Raw genomic sequence first — 17,157 nt, 5'->3', positions numbered from 1 at the left:
AAGCAGGCTCCATGCAGGGAGCCTGATGCAGGATTCGATCGGAGGACTCCAGGATCACGCCCTGGGCCAAAGGCGGGGCTAAACCGCTGAGCCACCCAGGAATCCCTATCTTATGGCTTTATTTTTTTTTTAAGATTTTTTATTTATTTACTTATTTATTCAGAGAGAGAGAGAGAGAGAGAGAGGCAGAGACAGAGGCAGAGGGAGAAGCAGGCTCCATGCAGGGAGCCCGATGTGGGACTCGATCCAGGGTCTCCAGGATCACGCCCTAGGCTGCAGGCGGTGCTAAGCCGCTGCGCCACTGGGGCTGCCCTCTTACGGCTTTAAATCTCTGTATCTTCACCCCTGAGTAGGGGATCCTATAAAACAGTAAAAAAGGAGAGAGGCAGACAAAGGCCAAGACAATATGGGGTTGGGAAATCAACCCCGGAATGGTTGAGGAGCCCCTGTGATGACTAACTGTCCTATAGACAATAGCCCAGGCCACTGTAATCTGGGATGTTCTTGAAATATTGATCATACTAGAGCTGTGTCACACATTTGATGCTTAGTGATGAATGGGCTCTATGACCCTGGCACACAATGAAGCTTGGGATGAAGCTAAGCCTTAAGGAATGCTTACAAAGAAGTTAAAGCCTGCTGGAACCTTAAAGATCATCTCCAATCTCTTCAAATTATGGATTCTTCCTTCCCCCTCCTGTCAAAACAAGATAATAAAATGAGGCTAACTGCCTAAGCCTTGGTGATTTCAGCCCTGAGCCCAGAATTCAGGTTTTCTGAACATTAGGTATTGTGTTCTTCTGCTATCCCAGAAGAACCTGGTCCATTCCCTGTTAGGGCCACATTGTGAAACTATCTTTTAGCATTTCAATAACTAAGTTCACTTAAACCAGCTCCACAGACTACTCTGTGTTATGCTTCATTTTGCTGTACAGATAATAAGGTTATTTTCTGCTTAATAGATTGTTTTAAGAATTTTGAGTGAAAACCAAAGAAGTCTGATGCTCTTCTTTCCCCAATGGAATAATCTAGAGATATACTGATTCTGTAAATTTAAAAGGATCAGTTTGCAGGCCAGTGTTTATTTTTATTTTTTTCTGTTTCTAGAATTTTTTTTAATAATAAATTTATTTTTTATTGGTGTTCAATTTGCCAACATACAGAATAACACCCAGTGCTCATCCTGTCAAGTGCCCCCTCAGTCAGGCCAGTGTTTACATTCAAAGCTTTATTTCCTTCAATAATATCATTTTGCAATCACATTGTGCCAATTTTCAAAAGAAACTATCATGAATAACATTTCTTTCATTCTGTCTCTCTCTTCCGTCTCCCTGTCAATGTCACCCTTCCTTCCCATCCCAAATCAGGATATTGGCCCTCCTACAACATTCCTTTCCATGAAAAAATCTACAGCTGGAGTGGCTATCCAATGCTAGTTCAGAAGCTGGGTTTGGAGTACTCCTATGATATGGCTTCACGAGCCAAAATCTTCCGGCGTGACCAAGGGAAAGTGATTGATATGGCATCCATGAAATATATCATGCGATACAACAGTACGTAGCACATTTCTCAAGAATCATTCTTCAAAACTCCTTTTCTTCCCCATGGATAAAGAATCTATGTAAGTTTCCCCAAGTAAAGAATCCATCTCTGTACTAGAAGGAATTATAAGAAGTTACTGAATTAAATATTTAGTATTCAATCAATACTAGAAATATTTTATACTCAACAGATAGAATTTTGTCTTCTTTTATAAAATGACAGGGAAGATTCTACAGGTTTAACTGGAAAAAAAAAAAGTAAAACACAGAAGAAATAATAACCCAGAGTACTTTCTTTTTACCACTCCTCCTCAACCCTAACACAGGATTTCTTCCAAGGACAAAAGCAGCTAATAAAACAAAAATTATTCCTAAATACTTCATAAATTATGAACAGTATCAAATTTGTACTTATCTGTTGAAAAACAGTGATGCACATTTATCCTTTATTATCTTTCTTCATCCAACTCCTCAGTGTGCGAAGTACTTGAGAGCGGCTGGGTCAGTGAGGCTGCTGGGGTGGACTCTGATTATCTAGACTCCAAGAGGTTCAAAAAGCTTACTATGGGCAGGTATATCTCAGAACAGCCCGTACTCACCCTCTTCCCCATTACTGTTTCTTCCTAGATTATAAGAAGGATCCTTACACTAAGGGTGATCCCTGTAATACCATCTGCTGCCGTGAAGACCTGAACTCACTTAACCCAAGTCCTGGAGGTTGCTATGACACGAAGGTAACATGCAAATTGGCTTCTGAATTTAATTTTCACCTGCACGTAGACCCATTCAGAGGCAAAGCGGAGAGATTTTCGTGGCATAAAGCACAATATTGTCTCTGACCATAAATTCAATTCAGGAACCAGCTTTTGTAGATTCTGGTGGTAGGTCCCATTGCCTAATTCAACGCCCTGCTCTGCCACTTAATAGTAAATTCCATAATCTTGTGATGTTTGTTTCCTTATCTGTAAGATGGACATAACAGTACTTGCCTTATAGGATTGTTGTGAAGAATAAACATTTAATATCGATGTTTAGAATACTTATTTGTAAATGTACACCATCATGATGATGATGATAATGTTGTCTTAAGTTATCAATTAAGAACCTATTATTGGGAGCGGTTTGATTTCACATTAAACAGGAATTGAATTTAGCTGAAAGAACAAGTTTATTGGACAAGCACTAAAGGGTTTTCACCATATAAGAATTAAGTGCTGTAATGTATCTCATAATACAGGTAATAAATAGGTATTATTTATTTGCAGTGGTGGGCTGAAGTCAGCTCATAAGGGCTTGTGAGAACCAACTGTTAAAATCAGTTGACATCAATGACAGCCTGAAATCAGCCATGGGGGATTGAGTATTTACACAATGGAAATCAGCAAGCACTTCAAGTCAAGGTCTTTTTCCTCAGAGAGCTGGTCGTTAAAAACTTTCCTGCACACTACTGATTTGGGGTGTCCAAGGTTATAAGCCATGTGGTTGGTGTAAAAGAATCATTCTACCATGTTCTTTTTGCACTCCTCGTTGGGCATGTCTTTCTGTTTGCACTTCCAGTCTAAATTCTAGAAGGAATGTTAGAAGTGGAATTAACTGTTAAGAATGCTGGTCTTCCTACCCATCATTTTTTCTATCAGCCTAATGCCTAAACAGAAGATGCTTTAAAGTAATCTAGTCCCTACTCAAGTTACTTTTTAGCTATAGGAAGAGAACAAAGCTCTAGCTTTACAGACTCCCACCCAATGTGCTGTATTAAAAAAAAAAAAAAGTGGATGTAGACAGCTTGGTACACATGAAACCCCAATGAGTGCGTGTTTCTTTTTAATAGGATTTGCAAACATTCAGTAAAGTATGCAAGAAGTGTTATAGCCATTCCCAAATACACAATTACCTCTGCTGTCTTGCCTGAGAGAACCCAAGCAAACCCTCCACCTGCCATTTTACTTTCTTCTGGAGAGAGGAGTCTGCCAATTTTTCATCAGAAGAGTCTCTGTTGAAGGATATAGTTAATTTATTATCATTTTCCTTGAGCCATTTTGAATATGTGGAAAATCAGAAGTCATGAGACACTTTCTTTGTTCGTCTAAGGCTAAGATCTGCTGCTCTCCAGTATTTAGGTGCTTTGGAGAACCATGGACCTCGTTTTTGGATACTGAGTTCCTTCTACTTTAAAACTCTGTTACTACCTTGATAATTACAACTTTTACTGAATAATATATTCTAGATGCTGCTCCAAGTATTTGCTCTCATTAATCCTCATGACAACTCTTCTATGAAGTAGGGTTATTAAAGCCCTTTTAGAAATGAGAACATGGAGTCAGAGGGGTTATTTTTTAAACAAGTTTTGAAGCTAGAATTCTGCATGTGAGCATTCTGACTCCAGACCTCACCCTTTTGGCTACATTAATGCACTTCTAGTCAATTCACATCTGAATGCTAAATGGCTATGGAAGAGCATGTTGTGGAAGCTTGAAAGATTTTATTTTAAAAGAGGACTAATACTGTGACTTTGGAAAAAGAGCAGGACAAAAAAACAAAAACAAAAAAAAAAAAACAAAAAACAAACCCAGAAGGAAAAACAGGAATTTAGTTTTTTCCAAATGGCTTTCTAAAACGTCCCTCTCCTCTCTCTTCCCAGGTGGCAGATATCTACCTTGCATCGGAGTACACAGCCTATGCCATTAGTGGTCCCACCACACAAGGTGGACTTCCTGTTTTTCACTGGAACCGTTTCAACAAAACTCTCCACAAGGGCATGCCAGAGATCTACGACTTTGATTTTATGACCATGAAACCAATTTTGAAACGTGACAGAAAATGAAGGAGGGAGTTGAGGGAATAGAAGGTTGCAGAGAAGATTCCAAAGGCGCTATTTTAGCTATGCTTTTCCATTCAGAATTAATCTTAATAAAATATATTAAATTCAGTCTGTCACTTTCATATTCTGATTTTATAGTTTTTTACAACAAACATTCACTACATAGGGTGACACTGTCTGGAAGATACATTCTAGAAGGCAAAGAACAATACCTGGCTTTAGAATACAAGGGTATGTACAAGAGAGTATGGCAGAAACTGCTCATCCAGATCCACATTCTCCTTTCATGCCTGGCCACATAGCCCACATCTCCCATGTTTTCCTAGATGGTTGTGCCATGATAGGGTTCTTGCCAAATGACTCTGAGATTAGTGTCACTTCCAGGCCTGGCCCCTAAGAACTTGTACTCTTCCAATGCTTTTTCTCCTTCCTTTGGCTGAATATGTGTAATGACAAAGCCCTGGGGAATGCTGGAGCTTCGTTTTCAAAGGAACTTCTAACAGAAATACAGTTAGTGATTCTTCTGGTCATTAACAAGCACCAAATCTTTTTGTGGTGCAGACTCGGCACAATAAAACCTTAGGTCTCCCATTAGTTAAAGGCAGCATATCTAATCTGGGAGCACCTCTACCTAACAACTTCTCTTCCAAAGCTAGAGAACTGTATGTGGTTTGAGCGCTTGTTAGCCACATTAACTACTTAATATAGTTAAATAAACCATATTATACAGTATGATGGGTGATTCTTAACAAGGTGAGAGACGTTCCAAAAGCAACACAAGAGCTGAGAATAACTAGAATGAATCCGAATACTCAGAATGTTAAAAACCCAGTAGTTTATTTCAAAGTATAAATTTCAGGCTTGCTGGACAAAATCCCACTACAGTTAACACTTATACAGACACCACTCTACTGTACATTTAAAAAAGAAAAAAAAAACCCACAAAAACCTTCAAAACCTAATAAAAATTGGGCAACTTGATATAGCCCAGTTTATATTAGACATTAGGAAGGTCTTACATTGTCTTATTATTTACATTTTCAACTGCAATAAAGAAAAATCAGGATGCAAGTTTACTACAAAGGATTTATTTTTGTATTTAATTTTGAAATGGCTGAGAAAATAATAAAGCCAGGATCCCCAAAAGGTGTTTGATTGCCCAGTTACCTTATTTACAAACAAAACTAAAAAAAAAAAACAAAAACCCCTAGCATTTAAATATAAATGATGGGTACTTAGCTGATTCTACAAATAAAAATAAACTTATGTAGCATGATAAAAGTATTTGAAGAAGAGAAGACAAAACATGTGTTCCTCCCCATTGGATGGTCCAAGGGGAATGCGTTTTAGGAATTAGATCTAAGTCTGTCACACTAACAAAAACACCTCATGAGATCATTCTTTTTGTTTGTCCAAAAATTTTAAGAAGTGGGAGAGGGTCATCACTCAGTAAAGAGTAAGGAATGCAGAATCCTACATTGTTCTTAGATAATTATTTCCAATAGTACAATACTGGGGCATGGCTTTTCTGGAAATTTTATAAAACAGGCCAATGTCTAGTCAATGACAAAATTAAAATAACAAATCATACTACACTAAAATAGCCCAAGGAGGAAAGCTGGGGAGAACACTTGGAAGGTCTTTTCAGTACTCCAATGTGCTAAAATCACAGTGTATCAAAGAAAGAGAAGAGGATACCACAGGTATTACTTTGTTAATCTTGTACAGTACTGGAAAATTCTTGGAACAAGATAAATGCCTATCATGCAATATTAACATTCACCTTGCTGCATAAATAATTTGGAAAATGTAAGCAAAAGAGCAAACGACAAAAACTAAGTTAACACTTGCTCAATACAGTGAGAGAACTGTACAGTGCAGCCTGCGTAAGGAATTTTGCAGACAGATGTACCAAAAATTCTAAGCTCCTTGCTTTAAGTCATGTTTCCCAATTAAATCTTTTATCTAGCAATGGGGGTGGGACGAGTGGGGAACACTCTCTATGAGGCAAATGGCATCCCAATAAATATTCACTTTTCAGGGAAGAAAAGCTGTACTCTTCCCTTCTCTCATGAGCATCTATTGTATTAAACAGTACACACAATATTCTGCATATTTCAAAGTGAGTCTAGAGAAATAGGGATATAATTGCCTCATAAAGTTAACAACAGATGTTGTCTTTGTAATTTATAAATTTACTGGCAAGAACATAATTTTAAAAAGAGGCTTACTCACACTTAAAACAGGGTGAAAATTACTGACAAAGTGCAAAACAGAGAGTAACAAACATCACCATTACCTTCAAATGCCATATGAACATCCTATATTTCAGGTCAAAATATGAGAAGTTGTCAGGATTTCCAATAAGGCAATACTTACACAAGTACTGTCAGGCTAAAACTGTGGCAAACTTGCATTCCCAAAATGGGATAATCAAACTTATTTGTAATACTTTGTGAAAAAGTACCATGGAGTGTGAACTGCTACAATATAGTCTGTAATCAGTAGCTATTTCTAGTTGAGTCCTCCATTCTCTCTCCCAAAAGAAACAAAACAAACCGAAAGTCAGAGCTTATCAACATTAAAACCTGCCCAAAATAAAAGCCTATAGTTCTAGCCTAGCACTTTTCAGTAAATTCAATACAGCTGTTGCCTATAAATCCCTTGGCATGCTAATTTGAGGAAAGTATCTCATAATATACGCTTTCCTCAAATAATTACAGTCTCTCTTTGTACCTTCCTTCCACCATCTGGAATAAAAAGTTTAATTTTGTTGTAGTAAATGTATTTTTAGGGTTACTATTTGAGAATTTATTATATTTTTCTTTGACAGAAGACATACAATATAGGCTAAAATAATATTTTCATTCTACTGGGCTTTCTTTACCTGATTATATAATGCTATGAAAGCTTTAAAAAAAAAAAAAGATTAGTGACTATAAATAAAAATATTCACCAAGAGAAGCTTTTCTAGGCTAGGTAAGCAAATTGTCATCACAGGACCATAAAACCGGCCAATAAAGAACAATTTAGAACATGGGTTTTCCATTCTGTAGACAGGAATGATCTTGAACACATAATCAACAATGCAACCACTGCAGGTAAAAACATATACACATGCAGATACAGATAGGTGTTCATACACATCTAGAAGGTCATCAATTTTCTCCCTTTTACAATTTTCATTGGCATGACATCGACAACTTCTTTTATCATCATTAGTCCTAGAATGAGTAACATCTACATAGCTGGTTGGCAAATTTGATTCATGAAAACTTTACTTCTCATTGTCTCATTTTCTGAAAGTGAAAGGAAGGTTTTAGAGCACTTACATTTTGGCAATCTGTAGGCTTTCTTCTGCATCAAACTTCACACCTAATGTGGCAGTACACTGGCCAGTGAAGTCTCTTATTAAAGAGTTTCTTTACAACTAGAATGCTTCCCATTACAAGCTATCAAAGTTGCAAACAAAGCAGCATTAATGAAGGGATAGCTCCCTCATATAATTCTAAGAAAAATTAAAAATGAATTCACTTTGAGAAAGTAGAGATACGGATTCAAATATGGTAAGGGAAGTTAACTTGAAAAATTGTTTCACAAACTCCATGAATTTCTTTCAAACTAGTCCCAACCATACTCTTCGTCCCCAAACTCACCCCATGTCTCCTGCCCTAAACTACCTACACTTGAATACCTATCTGATACCAGTAAAGCTGGCACTCATACTCCATGACTGAAATGGAATTTGATCAACTCTGAAGAGGACAGAGATGCACAGAAAGTTGTATCTAATGTTACATAAGATAACCCCAAAGGATATACTTTAAATTCTGTCCAAAGCTGACAGAGGGTAAATCAGACAAAACTTGGCACCATCAAAACAAAGTTAAAAGGTTAAAACAGAAAAAATGATATGAGATTAATAAGGAAATAAAGCTTTCCCCCTTGATATTTTAGCTTACTATATTTTCTGAATTTTATTATTTACTACCTATGACAGAATACTATGCTTTGGGTAATAAAGGAAATAGCACTGCTTTCATAATCTCTAACACAATATGCAACGTAAGTCTTAAAATATGTTTGAAGGACAATTTTCTTAGACAATATGGTCTTTCTTCTCTTGGTCCATTTTACACAGTTAATTTAAACAGTGACCACAGACAAAAGCACTTATGTTCTTAGAGAAGACTAAGTCAAATTTTTGGGAGTTCAATGTAGTGATGCCATCGATAAGAATATATCTAAAAGCCTTGGTTTAAAATTGACTTGAGGGGAACATTCTATATTTAGTGGAGAAGAAGGAGGAATGAAGGGTGAAAGGCTGAAAGAGAAGATCAAACAATGGACAAATGGTCACGTTTATTTTTGCAGTTAATCTTTAAGGCACAAAATAAATGTAAGAGCCAGATTAGTAAAGAGGGGCCAATGCAAATCTTTTTTACCTAATTAACAATGAAAAAAAAAAAAACAAAAAAGATTAATAGATCCTTTCCTGTGTTCAAATTAACCTATTTTCAGCTATTTAACCATTTTGCTTTTTATTTCTTTCTTTGGGTTTTGTTTAGATTCAGCTTAAATCATTTAACTATGAACCTACAGATCCCGTAGAAGCAGAATCATGCCAGTTACATACCATACCTCGGATCCCTTGATCTACTTACTTTATACCTTGAAGAGAGGTAAATTTGAGAATGGAAATGGGAGATTCCACTGCAGTAAACATATAAATAGGGAAAAACATACATAAACACCCACACATATTCCCCAGCCTTAAAACTAAAGCAAGGTGCACATTTACATTTCAAAACCTTGAAGTTTCAATTGTCCAGGAAAAGACTCTTGCTTCATGGGCTGTTTATTTTACTTCTGATTATAAACAAATGTAGTGTATATACACATCTGTCGAAGAAATCTTGCACAATGTGGATTTTACAATGAATATCATGCACAAGATTAAAACAAGACCAAAAAGTGGAACTTGGAAAGAGGAAGAGATAAAGGCTCCAAGGTTTAACTGCTCTGGGAAGAAGAGATCACATCTGTTGACTGAGGATCACAGAAAGGTCCAAAACGTCCATAAATATCCTTGGCTCGTACTGCAAAGTAGTATTTGCTGCCAGATACAAACTGGGTGAGAGTGCATGCCATGGGCAAGGGAAGTGCCTTTACTTCTCCAATCTTTTTCCACTGTGAGGGCACAGTGGCACTGGGTTCCTCATGGTAAGCATAGAGATGGTAGCTGTCAACAGTGGCACAGCTTCGATCTACCTCCAGGACACTCCATGATAGTACAATGCCATTTTGACTCTGAACTCGTGCTAACTTCAAGTGTGGCTTCTGAGGCAGAGATGTGCTGGCAGCTTCTGGGGGCAGACGCTGTGGCTGTGGGGCTTCTGGTAAGGGGGCTGGGTGCACAGGGCGTGGGGGCTCCTAACAAAACAAGAGTCATGTTGATTTAATAATGATCACAGAGAAGATTATTTCTGAATGCTAGAACTAAAACATCTAAGAGATCATTTAGAGAGAGATCATTTTACATCAAGAATACCAAGAAATACCAAATACTATACCACAAGTGGCTAGTCCTATTTGATTTGTGATCAATCATGCCATAAATAACAGTGCTGAAGTTATTCCTATAGACTTTGGACTTCCAAAATATTGAGCTTTCCTCAGGAAATAAAAGCCTTTGCTGATGGAACATCATTTTGATAGAAACTAAAATAATCATCTATTTCTAATAAATAATTAATTATTTATGCCACAGATTCTCATTTTAGAATAATGTAACATTTTTAAATATCATGTGTGGCAGTCTCCTATATGTATTTAATTTGAGTATTCAACTCTACTTTCATTTTTAAGCCATTTCTCCCACCTAAGGACAGAAGCATATCATAAATAAGCATACTTAATACTGAATGTATATTATGTTCTTGGTCAGTCTGCACGAAAATTGTGGCATTTAGACTATGAAAGGTGAGATTTAGAAATAGAGAAATAGTGTGTACCTTACTGTCAATAGGTGAAGCATGAATAAGGGCATGGGTATAAGAAAGTAAGGGGATTTATGGGCAAAATCAAGCATTCACAATTACTTAGACATAGGACATATGAATAAGAAATTTGGAAAGGTAGGTTAAGGCCATATGATGAAAAAGCATGAATAAGTGTATGAATTAAAACTGACTTGTTTCTAACACTGGACTATTATTATATCTAGGTTTTAATAATTATTATAGTGATAAATTAAAAAAAAAAAAGATTCACGTGTGAGCCAGGAAAAAGGGATATGAGTGACATTTTTTTTCCAAGTGAAAGATACCATTTGCTCACTGACTTCAGACTGAAAGTAATGAAATAAAGAAGATTTCCTGAACTAAAATTCATTTAACAAAAACTATGTTTTAAATATGTATTTCCTAAAAAGGATAATTTACATACACTAAATAATGAACTCTGTAAAGGTCTCATGATATCATTTTAATCTCCATGCCTTGTCAAAACTTAGTAGCAGTAATGTGTATAGAAAAAATCATAAATATGTATCTGGAAAAACTTTTGTTTTTTCATTTTTGCCATTGTAATGGAGGCTTTTATTCAGATTTTACAAATAAATTAATAGGGATCTCCTCTAAAATAACCCTATGTAGGGGATCCCTGGGTGGCTCAGCAGTTTAGCGCCTGCCTTCGGCCCAGGGCATCATCCTGGAGTCCCGGGATCGAGTCCCACGTCGGGCTCCCTGCATGGAGCCTGCTTCTCCCTCTGCCTATGTCTCTGCCTCTCTCTCTCTCTCTCTGTGTGTGTGTGTGTGTGTGTGTGTGTGTGTGTGTGTCTCATGAATAAATAAATAAAATCTTTAAAAAAATAAAATAAAATAACCTTATGTAAACATGGGTTGTCAGAATAAGTGGGTGGCATTAGATATGAAAAAGATTAGCCATATACTAATTAAGTGCTGGAAGATTAGTGATACGTAAGTGGGAATCATCATTGCATACTTTCTATTTTTTATAGATTTTGAAATTCTTATTAAAAGCATGTTTTAAATCAATTAAAATTTTAAAAATGTTCCTCCTGAGATACATAGTTTATTCTAAGACAAGACACATGGGCTCTGGTTTTTAAAATAAAGCTCTTGATAGGTCATCAAATTTGTAAAATAGAGATTTTTACTCTATATTTTTTTAAGGAATAGGGAATGAAAGAAATTATCTGTAGCTGCAAACAACAGTAATGGCACATTCACCACATATTCTAACAGGGTCAGTTTTGAAACAACAAAAACACTAAGGATGCTGGGATCAGACCACGTAAGTTAAATGGCTTTGATATTAGCTTGGGTAATGACAGTGAGTAACCTGAGTAACCACTTAACGTCTCTGTGACACAGTATCTTTTTTCTATCAAAAGGAGAATAATCCTCATAGGGTTGTAAGAATTAAATTAAATAACACATGTACTTGATAGAGTGCCTGGTATACAATGCTCCAGTAACATTAATTTTTTTTCATTATAGTGGAGTAATAAAATAACAGGATAGACTAGAAAGGTGGAATGTATGGGTTTTTATGAGATATGATCTTGGGCTGGTTACTCAACCTCTCTGTGCATCAGCTGCTATATCTATAATAAAGAATAAAAAATAAATAAAAAAGGAAAGCAAAAGTCCTAAAGGATTCCTGAGTGAGGACCAAGTACTAACAATGCCTGGCACACAATAAGTGCTCAAGAAATGCTAGCAATTATTATGCATACTTTAAAAGGGACATTTGCTTGACGAAAAGTGATATGAAATTTCAATTCCTTCCCTTCTCAAAAAGCCAGTATTTCCATATACATGGTATAGCATACCAAACACTGTTAAAAATCATGTCACAGAATATTGGGACATTGTTTTGGAGCCTAAATCTAAGGGGAAATCTTTGATCCTCTCTGTTATCTCTTAACAAATGAATTCCCAATGCCAGTGGATTATTAAAAAAAATAAAGTGATGGCAATGCACCAATTAGAACTGCTATATAAGGCTTTGAGGAAAAGAGTAAAGCTAGAACATGAAAAAATACTTCTTAAAATACTCTTTTTAATACTCAAAAAACACATCTTTTTAATGTAACCACAAATTAAAAATGGTCTATTTCACTTTATATGACCCAGCTGTGGACTCTTCTTGAACACTATATACCACCCACAAGCATGTTCTTAGGGATGATGGTCATCAAGGATGTTTATAACAGTTAAGATATATTCTCCTGAATAAACTTCTGTCAGAAAAACAGAAGACGTGTCTTTTCCTCTTGATACAACCAGCTTGAAGGATAAATGCTAACTATAATAATATTTGGCAGCCCTACAGCTGAGAATTTTGGAAATCCAAACAATACTTACAGTATGCACTTGTGGTGGTCGGTGATGCACTGTGAGCTGAGGTCCTGTTGATCCCAGGGCTAGTCCATTATTTACAACATATGTAGTTGCTTGAGGCACTCGAACTGTGACACCTACAAAAGAAAGTTAAGGCATAAAACTAGAATTCTAGGGACACCTGGGTGGTTCAGTCAGTTAAGCATCTGACTCTTGATTTCGGCTCATGTCATGGTCTCAGGGTTGAGAGATCAAGCCCTACATCTCGATGCTTAAGTGTCCCTCTCTTCCTCTGCCCCCCCCCATCTCTTTCCTCCTCTTAAAAAAACACAAACAAAATCCCCTAGATTTCTATTGTAAATTTGGTAGAACACCGATTAAACACTTGAAGCCAGCAAAGTGATGTTTTTAAAATTTGGAAAGAAAACCATTTCTAACCTGGAAATCTACACTCAACCAAATAATTGAGCATGAGAAAAAAGAAATTTTCCTGTATGCATGCAACCAAAATGCAAGCAATCAAAAAAAAAAAAATCTTATTTCCATGAACCCTTTCCAAGAAGCCCTTGGAGGATGTGTGCCACCAACTATGAGACAGAAAATCAATAAAGAGGAAAATATGAGATACAAGAAACAGGAGATCCAGCCCCGGAGAGAAAGAAATGGAATCCTTATCAAAAGAACTCTAAGCAAAAATCCTACAACAGAACACAGTGGTATACCATATGTAGAAGGCAAACAGACCAGAACAGAGCAGTATAACTCTAAAGGTAGACAAACTGAAGCCGTCCTCAAAAATATCTCTGCTGTCTCATCCTTTCAACTAGAACGGAAATCTTGACTATTAAGTTATCCTTGGTTTGTGTTAATGAGGCTCCTCACTTTCTCTCCATGCCGTGCTGAACAACTAACGATACTCATTTCACTGAACGGAAAACTATTTTGACATATATTAGGGCAACATAAGCAGACAGTTTAAAGTCATCTACTGGGCAGCCCCGGTGGCGCAGCGGTTTAGCGCCGCCTGCAGCCCAGGGTGTGATCCTGGAGACCGGGGATCGAGTCCCACATCAGGCTCCTTTGCATGGAGCCTGCGTCTCCCTCTGCCTGTGTCTCTGCCCCCCCCCTCTGTGTTTCTCATGAATAAATAAATAAATAAATAAATAAATAAATAAATAAATAAATAAATAAATAAATAATTCTTTAAAAAAAAAAAAGTCATCTACTGCCTGGACCATATTCCTGCCATAAATTCAGTTCCTGGCCCATACAATAGTGTGTACCTGACTATGGTGAGGCCTTACTGACTGATTTCCCAGAAAACATTCTTATAAACTTGAGAAAAGTTAAGTCAGATTGTGAACCAGAAACTCTGCTTAGTTTATTTTCTTCTTGAAATAATCACCTAACAATGGCAGTTTCTTTAAATAGCTAGATTTGCCTTTGCTATTAAATTTGGCAAAACTAAATATTTTTAGTGATATTTACTTAGGTGGCAAAATCAGACAGTAAAGCAGAAAGTAAAGACGGTGGTTACCGCTGATGAAAAGGGAGAGGGAAACAATTAAGGGTGGACATACTATAGTAAGTTTGTAGGATACTGATAAAGCTCTATTTTTTAGAATGGTGAAGATTTCACAGGTGGGTCATTTTGTTAGTTGTCTTTAAACTTTCATATGCTTTTTATACAAACTATATTTTACTACTGAATATAATATATACATAAAATTGTGTGTGTGTGTGCATGCACGTGATGCATGTGTATGTGTGTAGAAACAAAAGATTTCCTTTAATATTTTCCTGTCTTCTATTTCTCAGCTTAACCATTATTGCCATCGTTTGGGCTATGCCACAATTGCTCATTCGTACTTTAATTAGGCAAGGTATCTCTTAAAGAGTGCAGATCACTATCAAACAGAGCATTGTGAGAATACAGCCCATAAATAAAATTAAATTGAAGACAATACATGGAGCACAAATCATATATTACACATGTCCAATTTTTCTGGTCAACTCTTTAGGGAAGAAAAAAATTAATAATAGTTTTAATATGATAAGCATTTTTTGCTAAATATAATGTCAATATAAGCCCACTAAATGTTGAAGAAATACATTTAACTTGAGGCCACACACAAGTAAAGAGTCTCTTACTATTTTGGGGATTGACCTGCCGAACAGCAGGAGCCTGCATAACCGTTCCTCGTAGGGGAGCCTGAGCTGGTGGTGCTGGGAGAGTTGTATAAACTACTTGGTGGTTTGCAGGAGCTCTTGGTACAGGGAGTCTTGTGGTCACCTGAGTTACTGGACGATGTGTTACATTCACGGTGGTTGGAGCTAATGAAAAGCAGAAAAACATATTGAAATGCAGTTTTAAGTAAACAGTTATTAATGGTAAGTAATTTTGCACAAAATCTAACTACAATAAAGAGAGAAATACAGACAACACTCTCCTTTTGTAATCTTGAAAGAGAAGACTGATATGGCTAACCAAAACTAACAATACTATTATTACAAACCAAACTTAAAAAAAAAAAAAAAAAAAAAAAACACTTCAACCATGTCCAATGCCCTTCCCACTCTTTAGTTTTGACTTAAGCCTGTGAAGATAAAGACTTGAGAGTATGACCTTAAGGGAGTGACTTAAAACAGCAAATTTTCACTCCTCACTTCTCAATGTTTAATTATTCTTAATACAGAAGGATTTGGGGTCTTCTAGGCCTTCTACTAATGGCAAATCCAAGAATAACTATATTCCCACAGTTCAACAAACTGGCTAGCTAATGTAACTGGTATTTTCTTTAGGTGACCCAAACCATCTCCTAATTCAAAACAATAAAACATTAATTAAAATACAGAATTCTTCCTTCTCTACTCCAGCATTCCTCCTAATCTATATTCTAGAGAACATTCATGCCTTGAGTGATGTTAACATCATATATATTATGATTATATTAACATATATTTCTCAAAAAAGTCCTAAATGTTCACTGGCAGCATGGAACTACAATAATTATTTTAGGGGTTAACACATTCTTGTTAATAACTCTCTGAATTATCATCACATTTCACAAGTAACCTCATATTAAATATATAATAAAAAATAATTATCAATCTACTTTCACATGGAAAAACAGATTTCATAATAAAACAAATTTGGAGGTAAATACTGACTATGACATAAATAAAAAGGTTTCTTTACTAATGGCTTACTTACTAACATCTTTACTTAATCTTTACATATCCAAACTTTCAATGTGAGCCTTTAGAAAGGGAAAAAAAGTACACAAGGAGGAATCCTTACACCTCTTCATCTCTTTATTACCCATTTTATTATTTATACTGTACATGGTTTGCTTAATGATATTTCCTTCTAAATTATCTAAATTGGTGACTTAAACTTTGATTTCACTAGATACAATTCCATGTGAATTCAATGTTTTCCTTAATGAGAAAAGTCCATATATACTTTGCAGAAAAATCTCTAATGATGGGCTATTTTATAAAAAAGACAAATTGTCTTGGGGCACCTGGGTGGCTCAGTCAGTTTTGTCTGACTCTTGGTTCTGGGGTTGTGTGAGTGAGCCCCATGTTGGGCTCCACATCCAACACAGAGTCAGATTGAGATTCTATCCCTCTCCCTTCCCCTCTACCCTACACCCCACCATCTGTCCCTCTGCTAGTGCATGCGTGCACTTTCCCTCTCAAATAAATACATAAATTCAGTCTTAAAAAGAAAAAAAAAAAGGCAAATTGTCTAGATTGGCTTCCCAACAGTTTAGGAGATCTATACTACATTTTGAAAATGTAGGTGGGATTTAATAACCTCTTGAGAGGCAGTGAGTAAAAATATCAGTACATATCTCCAAATGGTAGGGTTAGGCCAGTTAAAACTAGTTCACATTAAGAATCATTTAAGATTTATTTCTTCATCAGTCAATTATTACTTTGTGGTCATAATCAGAGTGAATCATTCCACTCATCCTCTTAAGAGAAACCATATTCATTTCTGCTGCTTATAGTGACACATGACAGAGACCTATATAATTTCTCTTCTTTATAACCACTCTGTTTCTGTGCTGCTATTGAAGATGGTCAGCAAATCTAAGCTATATTACATTCAAAAAGTTGTACTGTACCAAAATAAAAGAATTATCCTTAATTTTCAATCTAATTTTTCCACTTACTTCCATAGTCCTATTTCATTTTAGGCAAAACTAAAAGCTTCAATTCAATGATTTGGCAAGTTACCTGTAGGTAGTAAATGTATGGTTGTCTGAGATGGTCCACTTGTTGGCACCCCAGATGGCTGAAGAGGTGGTGCTGGCTGGATGGGTTGCAATGGTCGAGACACAGGTTGAGAAGAACCCATGGTTGACACAGGAGTATGGTTTAGCTTTTTAGGTTCTATTAATTAAAAGACAGACATTGT

The 17,157-nt window shown here is 36.3% G+C and overlaps 2 protein-coding genes across 8 annotated transcripts in view; one reads left to right on the top strand and one right to left on the bottom strand.

The window, feature by feature from the left end:
• Positions 1-4,467, top strand: part of PLBD1 (phospholipase B domain containing 1) — a 51,987-nt gene extending 47,520 nt beyond the window's left edge. Inside the window, exons 9-11 of the mRNA XM_055336808.1 lie at positions 1,368-1,553; positions 2,169-2,275; positions 4,180-4,467. Of these exons, the coding sequence (XP_055192783.1) occupies positions 1,368-1,553; positions 2,169-2,275; positions 4,180-4,362 (476 nt within the window). The 3' untranslated portion in view covers positions 4,363-4,467. The remainder of the gene's footprint in view (positions 1-1,367; positions 1,554-2,168; positions 2,276-4,179) is intronic.
• Positions 4,468-9,199: 4,732 nt separating this feature from the next.
• Positions 9,200-17,157, bottom strand: part of ATF7IP (activating transcription factor 7 interacting protein) — a 105,267-nt gene continuing 97,309 nt past the window's right edge. For all 7 annotated transcript variants that reach the window (XM_055336745.1, XM_055336748.1, XM_055336746.1 and 4 more), the window contains 4 exons: positions 16,977-17,132; positions 14,880-15,062; positions 12,753-12,865; positions 9,200-9,792 (listed from right to left, as the gene is read on the bottom strand). In XM_055336745.1, the coding sequence (XP_055192720.1) occupies positions 9,373-9,792; positions 12,753-12,865; positions 14,880-15,062; positions 16,977-17,132 (872 nt within the window). In that variant the 3' untranslated portion in view covers positions 9,200-9,372. The remainder of the gene's footprint in view (positions 9,793-12,752; positions 12,866-14,879; positions 15,063-16,976; positions 17,133-17,157) is intronic.

Source organism: Nyctereutes procyonoides, unplaced genomic scaffold, assembly GCF_905146905.1.
Source record: "Nyctereutes procyonoides isolate TBG_1078 unplaced genomic scaffold, NYPRO_anot_genome, whole genome shotgun sequence".
NCBI lineage: Eukaryota > Metazoa > Chordata > Mammalia > Carnivora > Canidae > Nyctereutes > Nyctereutes procyonoides.
Note: the sequence above shows the minus strand (reverse complement) of the source record. Positions and strands in the feature narration are given on the sequence as shown.